The sequence below is a fragment of the Spodoptera frugiperda genome, chromosome 29, assembly GCF_023101765.2.
Source record: "Spodoptera frugiperda isolate SF20-4 chromosome 29, AGI-APGP_CSIRO_Sfru_2.0, whole genome shotgun sequence".
Taxonomy (NCBI): Eukaryota; Metazoa; Arthropoda; class Insecta; order Lepidoptera; family Noctuidae; genus Spodoptera; species Spodoptera frugiperda.
The window spans coordinates 2,793,860-2,814,652 of record NC_064240.1 but is presented as its reverse complement, the minus strand read 5'-3'; the positions used below and the strand labels follow the sequence as shown (position 1 = coordinate 2,814,652).

The 20,793-nt window shown below is 36.4% G+C and overlaps 2 protein-coding genes across 3 annotated transcripts in view; both read right to left on the bottom strand.

The window, feature by feature from the left end:
- LOC118268147 (uncharacterized) overlaps positions 1-16,268 on the bottom strand; it is a 96,052-nt gene extending 79,784 nt beyond the window's left edge. Inside the window, exon 1 of one of the 2 annotated variants that reach the window (XM_035582460.2) lies at positions 15,933-16,268. In XM_035582460.2, coding sequence (XP_035438353.1) covers positions 15,933-16,003 — 71 coding nt within the window. In that variant the 5' untranslated portion in view covers positions 16,004-16,268. The remainder of the gene's footprint in view (positions 1-15,932) is intronic. The other variant, XM_035582458.2, reaches the window with a different exon arrangement.
- Positions 16,269-18,436: 2,168 nt separating this feature from the next.
- Positions 18,437-20,464, bottom strand: LOC118268404 (uncharacterized). The gene is made up of 2 exons (XM_035582873.2): positions 20,154-20,464; positions 18,437-19,608 (listed from the first exon to the last, which is right to left on the bottom strand). Exons 1-2 carry the CDS (start codon positions 20,328-20,330, stop codon positions 19,402-19,404), a joined length of 384 nt encoding a protein of 127 aa, XP_035438766.1. The 5' UTR covers positions 20,331-20,464; the 3' UTR covers positions 18,437-19,401.
- Between the last annotated feature and the right edge of the window lie 329 nt (positions 20,465-20,793).

Below are 20,793 nucleotides of genomic sequence, written 5' to 3'. Positions count from 1 at the left end.
GGTTACCGGAGCTCCGGCTCAAAGCAGGAGAAGAAACGGGGTGGTTTTTAGTCAACATGATTCTGACACTCCCTACCGCCTCACCCAAGGTGGGAGAAGTCATTGGAAGATTATCCCCCTCAAAAAAAAAAAAAAAGTGTTGAGGTCCACGATTATATTAAGAGCTACAATAAAATACCGAAATCTGACCAAACAATTGTCATTGAACATTGACGCTAGATCGCCAACGATAGTGTTTTTCTAAGATTGCCTAGGTTAACAAAAAACAGATATCGAAGATAGAATTTTACCAGACTAAGGACTCTTTTCCACCAGAGATGTGCTATGCTACGTTGCTGTGGATGCGTTTGGCTTCCACCAATCATATTCATTGGTACACATAGCACTGATGGAAACGGATTCAGCCAAGCTACATCTTTTATATGAAAATATGCGTAATAGGAATATGTACTTTAGATGTGTGCTATGCATGGCTTCCTTACTATCGATACATCGCATACTCGAGTATCGCATCGCATGCATTTTCCTCACAGCTACATGGCTTACTATCAGTGGAAACGGTCACATAGTTTCACAGCGTAGCTATTACATCTTCGTAGCATAGCTACACAGCACATCTTTGGTGGAAAACTAACCTAAAAGAAGTCGTATTTTCTCTCATCTCCTAAAATAAAATCGTTTAAGTACAGCTGGGCAAACGTTCGCATGTCTCGTAAAACTAAGCGGCCATATTTCATCTATCGCTAGGACATAAAACTTTAGTGCTAGGACTTTTTTACACTAAAATAGTCTAGATTAACTTGAGTTGTAAAACCACAGGGATTAAAGTCCTTGTAGGTACCTAGCAAAACCTTATACAGGGTGACTTTGAATTCGACGTATTCCTCTCGGGAGGTGATAATACAACTAATTTCCTACAAAATTAGCCCTGAGGTCCTTGGGCGGAAAGTGGCTAGTTTCTGAGATAATCAACATTTTTGGTTTTGGTAAAAAAAATCCGATTTGATTACAAAAACATCAATAAATAAAAAAATACTGGTTGGATTTTATTAGTTTTAGTTTTAATCAGTTGCCAATACATCAGTTATCATTTATAAATACTAATAATGGCAGAAATATCATTCGTTTTAAAACAGCAAGTAAATTCTTATCAAATTTTGTTTTGTGTCACTAATTTGGTCAATAGAAAACTGGATTTATTTCAAAAACAATATATGACACTATTACAAAAACTTCCTAGGTTTATTAGCTACCCAAAATCGTTAAGTTATTTACAAAATTCTCAAAAACAAATGAATTAATTGATGATAAGTAGAGTGTAAAGAGAAAAGGGCAATTTCAAAAACATCTTTATTTGCAAAATTTAGTTTAAAGTGACCTCCCCTATGACGAATACATGCCCGAATATGCTTCTTTATCTCTATGACGGTCACTCTTGGACTGAATATGCGTCTTATTTCGTCATAATCTTCAAATATGTTTCGGAGAAGAATTTCGATACACGGCCAATTCCGTCTGTATAAACAAGGGACTTCATGTAAAAATCAACCGGCGTTAGGTTCTCGTCATTGTGCATGCCATGTAGTTGGACCGCCCTACTAATCCAATGCCTGAGAATCAATATATCCGACCATTGCCGCACAGTAGTTCGTAATGCACTTGACTCTGTGCACTTGACAATCGTCGTGTGGAATAAATTCGTCAATCACATTAATAAATTAATTCAATAAGTAGAATAAGTTAATTCATCTTGTTTCTAAATTCAAATTTAAATAGCTCATTCCTTAAAAATTCTTCATAATTCTCACCATTTAAATTGTTGGATGAAAAATAGGGTCCAATCAAATAATTATTTATGATACCCATGCAAACATTTGAATTAAAACCGTACGCGTGAACCCGATGGTTTTGCTTGTTTCGGATTTCGTTGACTTTTTTGGGGCTAATAATGTACATTGTGTTAGTGTATCCTGCGCTTTATATCGAACTATGGTTGGATACCTTGGTTCCCAGGCGTTATATTGACACGGGGGTCCAACTACATGGCAAGCGCGGGGTCCAAAATCTAACGCTGGTTGATTTTTACATGAAATCTCTTTTTTGTGCTGAGGGAATTGGCCGTGCATCGAAATTCTTCTCCAAAACATATTTGAAGATTATGACGAAATAAGACGCATATTCATTCCAAGAGTGACCGTCATAGAGATAAGGAAGCATATTCAGGCATGTATACGTCATAGGGGAGGTCACTTTGAACAAAATTTTGCAAATAAAGATGTTTTTGAAATTGCCCTTTTCTCTTTACACTCTACTTATCATTAATTAATTCATTTGTTTTTGAGAACTTTGTAAATAATTTTACGGTTCTGGGTAGCTAATAAACCAAGGAAGTTTTTCTAATAGTTTGTACGCTTAGTGTCATATATTTTTTTTGAAATAAATCCAGTTTTCTATTGTCCAAATTAGTGACACAAAACAAAATTTGATAAGAAATTACTTGCTGTTTTAAAACGAATGATATTTCTGCCGTTATTAGTATTTATAAATGAAAACTGATGTATTGGCAACTGATTAAAACTAAAACTACTAAAATCCAACCAGTATTTTTTTATTTATTGATGTTTTTGTAATCAAATTGGGATTTTTTTACCAAAACCAAAAATGTTGATTATCTCAGAAACTAGCCACTTTCCGCCCAAGGACCTCAGGGCTAATTTTGTAGGAAATTAGTTGTATTATCACCTCCCGAGAGGAATACGTCGAATTCAAAGTCACCCTGTATAATATACTAACTTACTGCTGAGTTAAGAATAAGGCAGTTTTTAATTCCAATTTTTATTTTATTTTATGGAATACATGAGAATAAACGAGCAGACGTATCACCTGATGGTAAGCAATCGCCGCCGCCCATGGACACTTGAAACACCAGAGGCGTTACAAATGCGCTGCCGGCCTTTTGGGGTTAGGAATTTAAGGGTTGTTGGGGAATCGAGGATTGGGAAGGGGGGAATTGGGCCTCCGGTAACCTCACTCACACAACGAAACACAACGCAAGCGTTGTTTCACGTCGGTATAAACAAAATTTAATAAAGATCCCATTTCCTTACGGTAAATACACAAGTATTACAAACATACATAAAAATAAGCCTCGAATTTTCATAACAGGACCCGACAAGACTAATAAGGGCTCAGAGGCCATAAACTTTCCTTTTTATATCTTTCTAGATTAGCCAGAATTAGCAAAGTCTACACGAAAGTTGATTGCGAGAAAGTAGGTTACAAATTAGTGCTAGCAAACAGCTGGTAGGCACGGAGCCAGTCGGTACCTGTACCCTTAGTACGAGTATGCTTTATGTTGAACGAAAACGAAACAAGAGCTCGTTCCGCGCTATGATTGGTTAGTTAATTCGCGCCGGCCAATCAGAGCGCCGAACGCTTTCTCGTTATGTTTTCGTTCAACGTAAATTTTTTCAATACAATTTGATGTTATATAGAAAGTAAATCTATCTTTGTAAATAACTTAGCGTTTGAGATAACAATAAAAAAGTCTAATTAACTAATGTCTTAAGTTATTCGTATTCGTATGTATTGTATTGTATTGTATTGTATTGTATCAGTAAAATATGTAGGTATTTATTTATTCAATTTACGTAGATACTGCGTCTGTGAACTAAATACAGTGAAACTATGATAAACTCTGAGGTCTGGGGGCACGAACGTCATCACACGCACAGCGCTTTGTGTATGTGTGTGTATAATTACTGACCGAAATAGTACTGGACTTGATAAATAAGAAAAGATCTTTTTGTTTGATAAAAGTTTCCATAAAAAGGCGTTAAAAAAATTATCGAGTAGTCTCTATTTTGTACCTATCACTTAATGGTAAGTAAGTACCTATTCTATGTGCCTCTCTTGGATACCTGAAACGCCAGGCGGAGTTACAAGTGTGTTGACGGTTGAATGAGTTGGTTGAGTTGAGTTTCGAGGGTTGGGGTTGGGTTGGGCGATTGGGTCTCTGGTAACATCCCTCAACTCACTGACTGCCTCAACTGGATCACGCAGCTCTCTTAGTAAATTATTTAATGATCATATAATTATTTTGAATTGATATTAGTCCTCATCAGACGAAAGTAAACTTTCTATATTTAATTCTGATTACGGTAAATATTGATATACATATTGTATTTAGTAAATAAACTTACTATTTTAAACAAACGTTTTTATATTTATAGAACAGATAAGACACACATAAAATAAAAAATAAAACGCAATTTCTGATAACTGCAAGTACTACCTATAGATGCAAGATCTGACGCATTTGTAAATGAACTCTATTAAAAATAACGCTGCAGTAGTAATATATTATTAACTAATTAAGATGATAAGGGTGAAAATTGTTTGCAGTGTTGCAAGCTTTGAGGGCAATGACCTAAAAAGTTAGTCGTCAGCTTATGTTCATATGGAACGGTGTTGAACAAACCTCACGCTACATTAGCGCCGTCTGGTGAGCAAAAAAGGCAGCTTTCATTGAGAAGATGATTAATAGCATCCCTATTAATCATGACGGGGTATGAAAATTAAAAATCTATTTAGTCCGTCAGTTAGGTAATGGAAAAATATTAGACGCGTATTTTTTATTTTGCTATATAAGATTACAATACTTAGATAAAATGAATCAAAGTTTGGAAGTGGGGTAAATACGTCATTTCTACGTAAAAAATATAACTAGAAGTGACGTTACGCGATATCTATATATTAATACGTGATGCAAAAACTTTCGGAACCTTTTTACGAAAATTGCGCGGACGTAGGAGCATAAAATTTGGTACACTTATAGTTTATGTGTAGGAGAAGTGAAAAATGCTAATATTTTTCAAAAATAATGCTTATAAAGTATATTTAATCAATAAATAAAACATTACACACACTACCATGCATAGCATCGTATTTGACAAAACGTCATCGTAGTTGACAGACATTGCGATGATATTCTCACATCTCATATGAAAAGAGGTTTCTCATTGAAGGAGGTTTGGTTATTCATGATCCGCCGGAATACATTAATTTGAATTTCACAAAACTAATAGCAATTTGTTAAATAAAAATTATCCTTGAACGTATGGAAAGTGGTATTGTAAATTAAATCGTATATGGTCGAATTTCGATCACTAGGCGACCACTAGTTTTAAATAATATGTCGATTTAATCGATCTCTGAAAGTATTTGAGTTTGTTTCGGCATTTCTTCTTATAGTAGTCGGATAGGAAATCTACTTATTTCAAAGATTGACTTGTGAAAGTGTTATCTTGTAACCAACTTGCAGAAATAAATATCATTTATCATTTGTTTTCGTAAGAAAATAAAAAATACATGTCTTATATTTAAAAATAATCTTCCAGAGAGACATTAAAAAAAAAAAATAGTCATCTACCCTATTACAAATTGTAATATAAGACTTGTATATTAAAGACACGACATAATGCATCATTAATACCTACTTTGTTTATACAAGTACCTGCGCACACGTGGCTCACAAAGTAATACCTAGATAACATATATACATATCTACTATACTTATACATATACATAAACATGTGCCGGAGTCAAAGTGCGAGCTACTCGTACTAACAATGAACCATAGCATACGATACGACTCATTATACAATAAAGTCAATAAACTATAGCCACGTGAATGGAGATTGGAGAACAGCTATATGGTTACAGTAGTAATTGGGGAGGATTGGGGTGGTATTTACTCAGTAAGAGTATATCACTCCCTCTCGCCTCGCCTAGAACGGGAGGAGTCTTTGATGATTTTCCATTTTTCCCTCTCAAAAATATGGTATCAGCGTGTATTTGCAGCTTAAGTACGTATAATATAATTTGATGGTGTATATCGGTTACGTTATAATATTGTTTTTAAGTTATAACTTTCATGAGATATATTAAATTGGGACAGTTTTAGACTAAAAATGAATGAAGGGAAATACATTAGGTCAAGAGACTTAAACTGATAGACCTAATAATACCTAAATATTTATTTCATTATCTTTTTAATTAGGTAGGTGAGTACATTTTGCACAAGATTGCGCAGACCACACTCAAAATTTAAGCCATGAGTAATTATCGATAACAGACAGATAGGGAGGTAGCCCCGATTGTAAATGTAGTGCATTACTGAATTAAGCCATAAAATAAAATGTTACACAATTTGATAAAAGAGGTTGTAATCATTGTTTTTACCTATTTAAACAGTACCTATTTATGTACCTATGTAATTTTTATCATGTAACTAGGTATACTTATTGGCTTTTCCGATGAATATGATATCACCAGTTTATATTAAACAAAAATCAATAAATATTGCAGAGATATCTAGGTAAGATACCTACATTTTTGGAGGGGAGCAGTATAATTAAAACCAATCCTAAAATCTCTTCGGGAACAGGTTTTTATATTTATTAAATGGTACATGGTATGACTTATAGTTTATACTACATATTATACTTAGTTTCAAAAGTTAATACCTAAATATATCGACGCTGGAAAGGCAAAATGTATTAACCGCCATTAAGTGAATTGTTCAGTAGAGCGATTTGAAGTTTCAAATTTTGCAAAAAAAATCATAACTAATTAATTACTGGAGCTTTTTCTTTGAAACTCAAAATAGTTATTACGAATAACGTTTACTATGAAATGTAATAATAGAAAATAATCTAGGTATCTTGGTGTCCAAGATTTTGGAGTTAATACAATGCAGGCCATAATCTTGGTTAGGTAAAATTGACTTAAGTCAGTTAACCGTACTCACCGTGTCCAGGTAAAACATGTTTTAACGAACAAGAAGCTGCAAAAATTGAGCTAGAAAAATGTGTTATATTCTGTACAGCATACTAACACGTCTAAGTAAAATGTTTTATCAGACCCGGTCAAGTCAGACCATGAAAACTAAAATGTCTTATCTTGCATTAAGCTAAAGTTTTCGCTGGGCTTTAAGTATTATCTCACAATATTAATGAATAATGGAAGTTACGGGTAAAACTAAATAACGCAAAAATATTATTTAAAAGGACTTTTCATCGTAAAATAAAGAAAAATTATAAACCACATACTTCTGAGATCAATCAGTCTTAAAAAAACCGGCCAAGTACGAGTCAGACTCGCCCATGAGGGGTTCCGTAGCAGCAAGTAGATGGCATAATATAAAACTTATAAAATAACTTCGTTATACATAGTGTTTGTATGAACGAGAAAGTTATATTTGCGTTTTTTGAAAATGCACTTTTTTATTACGTTTGATGGGTCGACGTTTAGCCGCTATCTTGCCTGGTGGTAAGTGATGACGCGGCCTACGATGGAGCACGTCTGCCCATAACCAACCTATTCACTCGGGCCTTGAAAACACCCAGGTTATACCCATCAGGAAACACAGACTCCGGCAAAGAGTCCCACTCCCTAACAGTTCGCACATGGAAGTTTGGAGTGAAGCGCTTCGTGCGAGTGGGTGGGATATCTACCATGAAACGGTGACGCCTCGCCGATTGTCTTGTGGTTCGATAATGGAAAGGACTCGGGGGAATCAAGTTGTGCAATTCCCCGCACACTCTCCGAAATGTATCTGGTAAAAAACGGAAAGGCTTGCAACCTTGCGCCTGTGTTCAAGGCTTTGAAGCCGAGCCTCTACAAGCGCATCATCATTGATGAGCTTCTTGGTACGCTTTTCGATGTTTTCTAGCGCATTGATCTGGCATTTAGCCGAGCCGTCCCAAAGGTGAGAACAGTACTCCATACATGACCGAACCTGCGCTTGGTACAGGCTCAGCAGTTGTTTCGGTGTGAAGTGCCGTCTCACCCACCAGAGGATACCCAACTTTCTACCAGCCAGATGCGCCTTCGACTCTATACAAGAGCCGAAGTTTAGTGTAAGCGATAAAGTTACGCCCAGAAGCTCAAGATGATCCGATATTGGAACGGATACATTTCGCACGCACGGGTCTGGTTCTGGTCGGACGGCGAGCTACCCTTGCTCGCCGTCCGCAGACCCGTACTTACGGTGGCCGGAGATCGTCCCGCGATCCCCGACGCCCAGAGTGTCTCTTGCGACGGCTGGGGCGTGAGGAGGTTTGTTCTCTCACGCGCCCCGCCTCCTCCTGAGCTAGCATGACTGCTTCGCAGAAAGAGGAGACGGCATCCCAGTCCCTCTCGCTCCGCACCATGGCCTGAACCAGTGCCGGGCGCGAGAGGTCGCCGTCGCCGACCACAACCCTGAGGACTTAGCGGTGCTCAGCCCATGCAGGACACACCGCCACCGTTCACGGACGAGTTCTATTAGTATTATTTCTGAAAAAGTAATAATGATATCTCGTTCAAACCAATTTTCTTTGAAAGTTTCAAATGAAATTTACAGCATATTTTTTTTTTTAGTTTTGTCCCTCCCATATTTTAAATGTTAGAGGGGGGACACTCATTTTTCCACTTTGGAAACGTCTATCTTTCAAACAATTGATTTTGACGAAAAGTTGTTTAGGAACCTTAATGTCTTTTTTAAAGTCCTATCGATAGACACCCATCACGAATAGGTTAAAACTTTTTGAATCAGTTCCATGTATGGGGTGCCCCTTTTAATTTATTAATTGTTATTCGAAATCCAAATAGCGGTTACCAGAATACATCAACCTACAAAGTTTCAACTATGTAGGCCCAACAGTTTTGGAAACAAATGGCTGTGACATACGGACGGACGGACTATTGGATAGACAGTCATGAAGAATCTATAAGGGTTTCGTTTTTTGCCATTTTGGTACGGAACATGGAAAGGCAATACTTTTAAGTATACCTAGTAGAGATCAGATATCACAAGTTAATAGGTACACTTGTACTTAGACTTATACTAATCAAATACAAAATGAAAAATAATCAGACTTTGGAAACATATTCAAGACATAGATAACATAAAACTTCATCAACATCTTCTGTATCAGTATTCATCTTATAAGTGTAAAATATAATCTCACTTAATCTTATATTAAAATAATGACTGCCTCGTTGGCCGAGTGGTTGCAAGTGCGATTGCTGGGCAAGGGCAATTCCCGGGTTGGGCGAAGTATTGCTGGGCTTTTTTCGGTTTTTCGAAAATTTCTCAGTAATAGCATGGAATCTAGAAATGTGTCCGATGTATGGCAATAGGCTCACCTATTACATGGGACTTACAACATAAATTGTGAAAAGTGGATGTACATTATACAGTGGCGTTACGTGCAATAATGTGCACCTCTGCCAATCCCTTCGGGGATAAAGAGCGTGACGATATAATATTAAAAAATAATCACATTTTGGAAAATTAAAAATATCTATATTCAACATTTTCTATATCAATATCTGGTAAATTCTTTTTGGCATTACACGTTTGCAAACTAAGGTACTCCTCATATTTACGAACAGTGTATTGTGACAGCGAGCATGAACTCCCTCGTCGACAGCGCATGGGTGACTGAAGCGCCCGCGCAACGCTCTCGGCCCTGATTAACAGCCGCGGTCTCGGTGAATGACAGTCTTGAACTACCGTCTAACCACCATAGTTTGGTATTTATCAATCTTTTTTGGGAGGGTTAACTCACAAATGCAATTAATTTTACATTAGGTAAATTAATTTAAGTGCTACAAACACATTAGAATAGCTTCAGGTAAAATTGTATTATCGACCATTTTAGTAATAAAATGTTTTCGATAAAATTGTTTTAACGTCCAAATAATTGTAACATGCAGAAAAGTAAAATGTTTTAAACGCAAAAAACATATATTTTATTTACAAGTAAATTGACTTATGTTTAGATTTTATAATAATTGCCAATCTGTAAAATGTTTTATTGCGTTATTTTTTAGAAAAATGGAAAGGTAAAGAGATTTAAAACCAATCTAGTTGTAAACTTAAGCAGGTATAAATGACTTATCAATAGTTTGTTACTATCATGTACGCTTTATGAGCCAAAGTAAAAAAATGAATGGATTTAAAACAAAAAAATATACGAAAAAGTCTAAAATCACCGGTGTATTAACCGCCATCAAAGTGCTCAAATTAAGGCGTGACATAGACCATTCGAAAGAGAAAAATCAGGCGATTCCAACGGTATATATAACTCATTTTCGACCAAAGTGGCGCTTAATACATTTTGCCTTTCCAGCGTCGATATGGTTTAATAAGAATAAATGATTTGACTTTGACTTCGACTATAAACTAGGGTAATGTCCAACAAAATTATACATAATGTATATTTATAGTTTGCCTGTTGGATCTTAAACAAACGAAAAGTGTTTAAACCCTTTTGTTAGACCAAACAGTCTGACGGTAGATTTGAACGTGAGAATGGACATGAAATGGATCAGACTAAACAGAGTGTAACGCTTCAATCAAAATTTTGTGATGTGTTCATCTTGTGTGGCGTTTAATGTAAAATCTACTTTGTTTGATTTAGATTTAGTAACAGTAAGACCATGCATTGTCGGTGTAACAGATGAGCGTTTTTTTTTCTATTTTATTTCTAGGTTTGGTAGATAATTTGGTACTGTCACTAGTTCTCCAATATTAAAATGCTTTTCCTTTACAGTGTTGCGAAAATGATCTTCACACACTTTTATTGCTGCAGTTAGCTCTTTATTTTGTCGTTAGCTCCGTTTGGCTACTAAGCTATTAAAAAAATAAATAAAAGTCTTAAACTACAATTAAATAAACAAATACGCTAACCTGCTTCAATTTAACAAAGTTATTATAAACGCTCCATGTTTTCCCATAGCGGCAACCTTCATAAACTTGGCTAAGTCGACATAACTCCCGTTTAAAGTTTAAGTAAATACGGTTCCAAGTTACGCTCTGTCCTAGGGGCGCAATATTATCAGAAAATATGCGCACACAATATTTTACTTTACGAAAATTTGTGTGCCTTCGTAATTCGGTTTTCTTTGAATAAAATATTGCGTTTTCGAGATTTACCCTATGGATTTACATACTTAGGTTCTTTCAATTTAGTTATGAAAACATTTACCTATGAAAAACTGTGGAAGTATTCCACAGAAATCAGGTTTAAGTACTATGTATTAAGATTTCTGCAGAGTATCTTAAAGATACCATGATATTATTTTTGATAAACGCTGTGTGCCCTTATGGCACTTTACTACGTGCTGTTTATTTTGTGATACTAATAAAATTAGATTAAAATGAGTTTTTAATAACTTAGTTTTGATTTATGAGTAGATCAATAACATAACACTAATAATTGGTTTGATATATTACTGATATTTACGTGTCTGTTTCAGCAGTTGTGATTTCACGCGATAGTCATCGATAGCAGTCAATAGATTATTTGGATATCTAATCAACGATTAACTATGTACGTACTTAACTGTAAAAAAGGGTGTGACGGCAATTACTAATTATTATATTTTAAAGATGTTCTATCTTCTATCCAACACAAAAATAAACATTCAAATCTGACCTGTAGTTCCAGATATCTTTCAACAGTTAGGCTACTTTTAGGAATAAAATATGATATTTGAATATACGCTCGATGGATATTTCTAGTTTTTAAGTAAGATTGTTAATAGCTTGTTGTCCTGCTTAGGACTGACAAACACATTTCGTTTATGTTCTGCTTTTTATAGTTATTTTATGGCCTCTTTGAATTCTCCTTTGTTATTTGAGTTGCCTCCTGTCACCCTGGTCGCCTCTTTATTCAGTGATACGAGTATCAAAAATAATTGTAAGTTCTACTATGTACTTACAAATAAATATATCGGACTATCTAGTGGGTAATAGGGGCTCTGCCTTGAAAAGAAGGATACTGGGTGGTTTCTAATTTTAGTCAGTAGGAGTCTGACACTTCCTGTCGCCTCACCAAAGACGGGAGAAGTCATTGGATGATTTCCCCCCTTTAAAAAAGAGTCTAATTTGATGGGCTATTGACTTGTCACCCCACTTCAACAATACCAAGTTTTCCCTCTCGTTTCGTCCAAAACTTTCTTTATCCAATTCCAATATTTCCAAGCTATTCTAGTCCGTTGCCATGCCCTCTGTTATTGATAGTAATAAGATCCTTACTATTCCAAGTGACCTTAAAAGTTGTTGAAGGTCACAAATATTTGTTTGGAACGACCGGACAAACAAGTCATCCCTATTTAAATACGGACGGGATTGTGTCTGTCAAAATTAATGGAAAAGGCTTTTCCATAATGTACCTTAACCTTAATGTAGTAATGACTTATTTTTATTGAATAAAGTCTTTGTGGTATTTCGCATTTAATTTTGCATATTTGGAAGATTAGGTCTCGTCTTAATCAGGCATATGGGTAAACAAACTATCATCAGTATGGGGCTCCGGCTCGAAACATGAGTAGGAATGGGGTGGTTTTTAGTCAGTAAGAGTCTGACATTCCTTCTCGCCACATCAATTCAGGTGGTAGAAGTCATTAGATTATTTCCCCCTTAAAAAGCAGGTCTTGCCACAACGAAATCTTGAAAGCTTTTTGATAATATCAAGTCCCCCGAAACAAATTTTAGCGACGTACCTACCTAATAATAGGTTTGGAAGTAGCTTCTGTGAAACACATTTTAGCTAGGTATTGAAGTAGCTTCAGAAATGTTTGTAGGGTTCTTAAAGATAACTGCCAATCAGTTTATATTGTTCAGTGTCAACGACCGAGCGAATAACAACTTTTAAGAGGATTATGCGAAGTAGCTCTTGTTTTGTAAGAATTTCTGATGTTCTGACAGCGATGTAATGGATGGCAATTTAATGTTATTTGGCAACATCAGTAGAAGCCATCAGCAGTTATTTATACGAGGTATTACTTTCGTGAGACATACATAAATTGATTGTTATGTTTTACTTCTTATTCACGTAACGCGACTGCCGTGCTATCTACTACTCTAGCTGTAGTATAGTAGAGTAGCAGCGCGATAGTCACCGCGTCGTGTGTCGCGGAATGCTGCTCATGAATTCGCCGTCGAATTCCTCGTCGAAATAGTTACGTGAGTAAGCTGAAAAACATAATAATCTTGTTGAAAGAAAGCCCGCTAGGCTTGATCACTTCGCCCGGAGGATCCTCCTTTTCTTAGGGAACTTTATTCTCTGTTCCCTAAAATCAAATGCAAATTGTTCAATTTTCGACTTTATTGCGAAATTTTATAGCAGAAAGTTTATTAACGACATTTTTTTTACTGATGTGTGTAAGTTGACCAGCTGTTGTCTATGCTTACGTCACGTTTTACGGATTAGGCTGAGTGATTAAACTGTCTGTCGGGGGTTCGGTTTCCGTTTCGAACATGTATGGCTTAGACAGATAATCGGAACAAGCTATCGTAAAGATTAAGGGCTTAGCAGACAGTACTGAACTCGAATATGTACTTAGTTTACTTATGATATCGTATTGGCGGTGATTTACCAATTGTATAAGTAAGTACTTTCTTAGAATCTAAATATAATAGGTACATATATCAAGCTTAATCAAGAACATTCACGCAGCTAAGTGATTCAATTTATTTGGAAACAAATTCATACCAGTATTCATCACCATGTTCTGCTGAATAGGTATAGGTTTCTCCAATAGCCCACTGCTTTTTTTTCTTGAAGGAAGAAAATCATTCAATGAATTCTGCCACCTTGGTCGAGACGAGAGGAAGTGTCAGGCTCTTACTGCCTAAAACCACCCCTTTCCTACTCCTGCTTTTCGAGCCGGAGTCCCGATAACCCGCTCCCCCTCAAAAAAACTTGGCTCTGCCTACAACCATGGGAGACAGGTGTGAGGTTATGTATGTAATGAAATTGAAATCCAAAAGTTATAAATTATGAATTAAGTATTAAAATTAAAGAATACAAATATAATCATCCATTACCTCAGAGTTTCATCGAGTACCAGGGTACCAGAAGCGCATAAGTGTTGAAACAATATTTCATTTACAAAGAGCTCTAGTACTAAGAAGTGCAGTGTTTGGACTAACAAAGCATTAGAGCGGCTAACAATATGGTGTGTAACACAAGGTAGGTGTCGTTTGTAAACAGATAGGGACGATAAGATAGGTGGCGAAGGTTTCATTACTGAATCAAAACAACGATATGTGGTATTTATAGTTTTCTATATACAATTATACAGGGTTTTTTAAAGGGGGGGTATCATCTTGTGCGAGGCGAAAAGGTCATACTTACTCTTAGTGACTAAAAACCACTCGTTCCTACTCCTGATTTTCAAACTGGAGCCCCGGTAAATCCGCTGGGTAGCCCACAGCTGTAGGGGTGATGCCTGATCGGGAGTTGCGGACTCCCTAGCGGGTTTACCGGAGCTCCGGTTCGAAAAGCAGGCAGTAAGAGTAGTACTGTAAGAGTCTGACACTCCCTCTCGCCTCACTTAAGGCGAGAGAAGTCATTGGATGAATTTCCCCATAAAAAAGGTAGACTTGTGGAGAGGTATTTTTTGTCAACAGACATAAGGACTCCATTAAATCCTAAACTCTAAAAGACAATTGTAATCTCTCTGGTGTTTTGGGACTCCGTGGATAACGCTGATCGCAGTTGGAAGGGAGTGGTTCTTTGTCAGTAAGTCTGACACTCCCTCTCGCCTTACTCAGAACGAAAGGTGTCATTTCATTTTCCACATTAAAAAAAACTAAGTAACTACATATAATCGGACTAAACGTAGCTAAGTAAATACCTAATGTAGTTCTTAGGTCATTGTTAGATACTTAGATCTATTCTTTTCCTTATATCAGTGCGTCATTGTTATTATATAGGTACGTACGTAGTTAATTACTACGTGTATCATACCTAGTACCTACCTCTGCTAAGAAAGAACCGAGTTGCGTCATTGTTAGTGAAAATCCTGTTAGGTGCTTATTTTTATATTCTGACGAAAAATTGTTTGTATTTTTCATCATCTGAATTACACCTTTTATCCAAAGAAAAGACACCTAAGCAGGGTGTATACATAATGGTACGGCCTACCTAACGGGTTACCGGGGCTGCTTGATGAGCAGGAGTAGGAAAGGGGTAGCTTTAGTCAATAAGAGTCTAATACTCCCTCTCTCCAGTCACCCAAGGCGGGAGAATCTTTGGATGATCGTGCCTTCGTAGTATTCCCCACTTTTCACCAGTTGTACTAAGTTTCTTGTTATAGGGGTGAGCCTATTTTTCCTTTAGATTTTATTGCTACTTGATGTGAAGAAATATTAATTTTTTTGAGTCTAAGTGGAGAAACAAACGAATCTAAATAAATTAAGCGATAAATCTTAATCTCTATCTAAGTTCTCAAACTAACTTAACAGCATCTCTATAACTACTATCAATATTACGACACAATCACAAAATAGACTGTCCACTTGTCTAGTTTAAATAAACGTTAAAAACATAACTAAAAAAGAAATAACGTTAAATCAATGACCACATGTCAAAGATTTAAAAAAGAATCATAGTACATACATTTACCTATACACGGAGTTGCTTTTCTAGATTTAATAAACCATTAAATAATATGTACCTAAGTAAGATTCCTTTGTCACATAACAGAAGGTGGGTGCCACAGGGTGCTGAGATAAAAATAAGTTGTACTAAACATTCCAAAATTTTATCTCCAAACGAACTGGATTTAATGAGAGCATTCCTTAAAAGCAAGCCTTTGCCAAACCTGATTTTGAATCACGTTGAAATATTTCTACCTCAGTAATTGAAGTAAGGAATGTACTCAGATACTCTACTCCAAATTATCATCTGACAGTTCGGAGACTAAGAAATTAAAATTATAATATACACTCACAAGTCCAAGCTAAACGTAATTTTTTTAAACAATTAAATAATTACCAACAGACCTTATCAAGTAATTGTAAAAAGCAAGTAATAAATAAAAGCAAAAATAATAAACAACTTAATGAATGACAACAATTAACCACTTACCCATTATCTCTGTTATCCAGGGAGTTGTTGGAAGACCTGGGCACCAGGGGACGGTAGCTGGACCTCGTCATGATGAGCAGCTCGTCATTACAGTCCACAACACATCACCAATCACGACACAGCTAATTGAGTAATCGGCACGGCTGACGGACAGAGCACCATGCAACAGACTGATTACTGCCAGTGTTTACGGCACCGGCACTTGATAACATATCTATACATCGAGGACGTATTCCTCCTATCGAAAACTCAAGTGATAATAATAAACACGCCGAATACGACTGTGTATTTACTGTTGCATTGGTACTCTGGCCACCGATCAATAAAATTTTAGCTGGGGTGAAAGCTCTTCGAACCACGCCTCGGGGGGCCGGTTTCGCGAGCTTTTGTATTGTTCGGTTTACTGCCATCTATCGATGGGCACTGGAACTTCCATTTCATGGGGTGAACGTCTGATCGGGTGTAATTTAGACAAGTGCTCGAGCTAAGTATTGATTGCGCGGGCAGCAGTGTTTCAAAAATAGAACCTAGCATTTATTTTTGTCTATTTTGGAGTAGCCATCAACTTAGTATCCTTATTATTAATAATAATATTTAATATGATAAATAATGTTTTATTATTACAAAAACGTGAAAGGGAAAATAGTACTTGTTACACCACGATTAGTATAAAAACGTCACTACAGAATCACAGAATCAGTGATTCACACACTTAAATTCAATCATTCCTTTTATAAACTACGTTTGTCGTAGAAGCTAGTTAGTCATTAGTCACCACGACACGGCGCTGATTCAATAGTTACTAGTCACAACTTATTGTCGAACATCTGTAAGGAGTCTGCAGTTGTCATTGAAAAACAAACAATCCGGTGTGTCGGCTGTGTTTTGTTTTGATCTCATTAGTACTATGCATGTGGTTACATTTTGTTATACAATGATGTGTATTCACTGTCACCAAATGTACTACATATTACAATTTAAGACTTAGGGTGTTTTCTACCAGAGATGTGCTATGCTACGTTGCTGTGGATGCGATTGGCTTCCACCAATCATCTTTATTGGTACATATAACTTAGCACTGGTGGAAACGGACTCAGCTAAACTATGTTTTTAATATGGAAAGATGCGTGCTATGGATGGCTTCCCTACTGTCGATACATCGCATACTTGAGCTGCGCATCTTCCTAGCACAGCTACTTTGCGGCGGCGTATCTTTGTAATGCACATTTCTGGTGGAAAAATGCACCCTTATTCGTCTTTTTTCTTTATCTGACCTAGGTCCTTACTTCATACCTAGTACTCGTACGTGTTAAGGATTTATAATAAGTAGTTTCATTTCTCCCAGCAAGTCTGTTAAGGTAGGTACACAACATCGGGTGATTTCAATAGTTGAGTGTAATTCAGAATACATACGTAAAACATTAGTTCTAACAATAGGCATCTAATCCTTAAGTGATTGAAGGCCATGTAGCAATAATCACATGGACGTCAAAATTCTCACTGACTCACTAATTAAATATCGCGTCACATAGGAAGTGCATTACATTCGAGCATGCACACCGCCTGAAGCTGCCATGTATCGGAGTGTGAGCTTCATGTACATTCTCTAGTGAGCACGTCACATCACATCACAGACTACTGAGGGCTTAGTACGAGTTTGTTTTAGTTAGGAATTTAAGGTTTCTTGGGGAATCAGGAATTGTGAAGATTAAGAAGGGGGGTAATTGGGCCTCCAGTAACCTCGTTCACACAACGAAACAAAACGGTTTCACATCGGTTTTCTGTGAGGCCGTGGTATCACTCCGATTGGCCCATTCGTGCCGAAGCATGGCTCTCCCTCACTTAAATGACTCATAAACTTTGGAATAAAAGACCATCATTTAAGATCATCATTATTGAAATAATGTTTAGTAGTTAATTCGCATTAGCAATCGAGACAATCGTTTTTGTTCGTAGATTAGTCAGGAAATGATAATTGATAAGCCAGTACAGACAGGTTTATTTTATGATGTTTAAGATGCATGACTTCACTTTTATTGTGTGTACGTACAGCTGAGACATAGTAGGTTAATACACGAACGCGGAACCACAATACTTTACTTTACTAACGTTCATTGCATTGGCGCGCACATACGTGCGTATTCGCGCGTCTCTTTTTAAATCTACGAAGTAAAGTATGTGTGTGTGTGTGTGTATGTGCTGAGGACACAAGATTCGACTTTGACTCTAAATTCTTATACCTACATTGCCTCTTATTGTTATTTGAGAACACAATTTTACATTATTTTGTCGTTTAAAAACGTTAACGAAACTATTTTATTTTAAGTAAAACTAAGTTGTCATCGGGCCTATCATAACATTTCGTGCTACTTATCATATGTCACGTAGCATGTTTATCTGCTTTTTATTTTAATATAGTCAAACGCAAATGCATCACAAATGTTTTGTAAGTAAGAGGAAATAATCTAGAAATAAACTTCGCGCAGTATCTTAAGAAAACAACATTGTGTAAATAAGGATAATTATAATTGATAAATATAGAAGTGAATCTTCGTTGTTGATGCTTAAAATAGTTAAAAGAATATTAAATTAAGTACTATGAATGTATCACACTATAAGTCAATGTTATGGGCATTAGATAAAGATGAGTATTTGAGTTTTATGTACTTAAATTGCTTAGATTACTAACCCATGTATTAAAAAATATGGTTTAATAGATACGGCTGATGCAATCATTCTTGTAATACTACAATTTGTTTGGCAATGTTTAACAGATTAAGAGAACCCTTCAATAAAGAATATATTGTTTTTCACACCCATGATAATTTCACGTAAATTATTGAACAGAGTAGACTTAAAACGCCAAGGGTGCCATCTGGCGCTCGAGTACAATAACTATATTATATATCAACAAGCAATAACGCGTCTTCAAAATAAAGACAGTGAATTTAAAATAATGACTATGGTTTAAGATAAAATACTGCGTTTTAAGTAAACATTCTGCGTTTTATACTAACGATATAATTATTATAACAAGTACTTACATGTAAGGTGGTAATTTCGACATTTCCAATGCAATGTCATCTGGATTTGTAGGCATGAAGCATGTTTGCTTCATCTATCTACCTTAACAATTATTTTACTAGATATATTTTTATAATAACAACGTGAGACATACTAAATTAACAAAAAAAAAAACACTGTTTTCTCACGTACATTAACCGGGAAAGGTTCTACTGGTTTCGAGTTTCAGAAGGACTCTTTATCATGAGCAGCGTGCGCAGACGTGGCGACGTAACGCAGCCTCCTGTGACTCGAAACTAGTAGAGGTTTTCATGAGTAAACCGTGATTTTTTAGTTAAATTATTTTACTAATTCAAGAAATAATAATAATATTATGAATACATTTTAGGTATCTATCTCTAGTTAACTTGAAGAATAAACATCTGATTACTTTATTTGCTAGACATTATTTAGTTTTCTTCTCTTCTGAACCTTCTTTGGGGTTTCCGACCGGTTCGTCACATTTCTCACAGACGCCATCTATCTCACATTTAGTTTTGCCGGCCTGTTCCTTATTTTTAAGTTTTTCGTCCATTTCTTTGTTCCACTCTTCCAGTTCTTTCTCAGCGTTTTTAATGTCATCTTCCGTCACGTTCAGGTCTGGATATCGTCGCTGTAAAATATTGACATTAAGAATTATAAGTACCTACAGATGGGCTTCGAGCCTTATTTTGATTACCTATTAATTTTTTTCAGCACGTCTCTTTCGAATGAATAGTACAAATACTTATAATAGAAACAAATGAAAAGCTATAACGTAGACATCATATTATCAGACGATTGCAGAACTTAGCACCTATCTACATTTAATAAGAATTGTCCTTAGATTAATCCTGAAACTTTAATTTTCATTTAGGAACAAGTACGCATCTTAACTGACAAACCGACTTATAGACAATATTCAATTATTTTGACGTATTAAAAGTGCCTGTCTGAGGATTTTAAGTTAAAAACTTAAGACTTATAATATGAAACCTCTTCGGCTTTTTTTTTTAAGGGTGAAAAAACCTCTTCGCCTGATAAGAATACGAAAGCAGTGGTCAGATTTGTACTGCCTTAATACCCATTCTATTCCGCAATGGACTTCAAGTTATCAAGGACCAATTTCAGTTCTAACACTGAATAAATCTACATAAAAACTTGTAACTTGTAACCTACCTGGAACTCTTCCAAGGTAGCCTGTATATTCTCCTGCTGGGTCCTCAACCTCCGTGGCAGTGAGAACACAGCATTGAATAGTCTCAGCATCAACCAGCCCAGCGCAGTCAGGACTCCATACATCAGCATAGACTTTAGCATCGCCCAGTAATCCACACTGACTTGCTGGTGCTTCATTTTTAAGCTTCTTGGTCTAAATCCTTGTTTACGTATGTTTCGAAAATAAAGTGATTTATAACGTTTGGCTTTGATGGCCGCGCGTAATGGTCCGTGAGCATCGGCTGTGTTTATGACAGTGACCCATTTCACTATCGATTCATTGTGGACGGCGTCTCACGAATAATTGATGCAGTCAGAGGTGGTCAACTTTGGTCTGTACCTACCTAAGAATAAGTGTGAGAGAGCCATGCTTCGGCACTGCTGGGCCGGCTCGACCGGAGTGATACCACGGCCTCACAGAAAACCGACGTGAAACAACGCTTGCGTTGTGTAAGTGTGGTTACCGGAGGCCCAATTCCCCCCTTCCCAATCTTCCCGAACAACAACCCTTAAATTCCTAACCCCCAAAAAGCCGGCAACGCACTTGTAACGCCTCTGGTGTTTCAAGTGTCCATGAGCGGCGGCGATTGCTAACCATCAG

Excerpts from the sequence above, each read along its gene's own strand:
- LOC118268404 (XM_035582873.2), bottom strand. The coding sequence starts at position 20,330 with ATGAAGCACCAGCAAGTCAGTGTGGATTACTGGGCGATGCTAAAGTCT. Across the intron at positions 19,609-20,153 it reads CTACCTTGGAAGAGTTCCAG|CGACGATATCCAGACCTGAA; the intron begins GTAGGTTACAAG and ends AATATTTTACAG.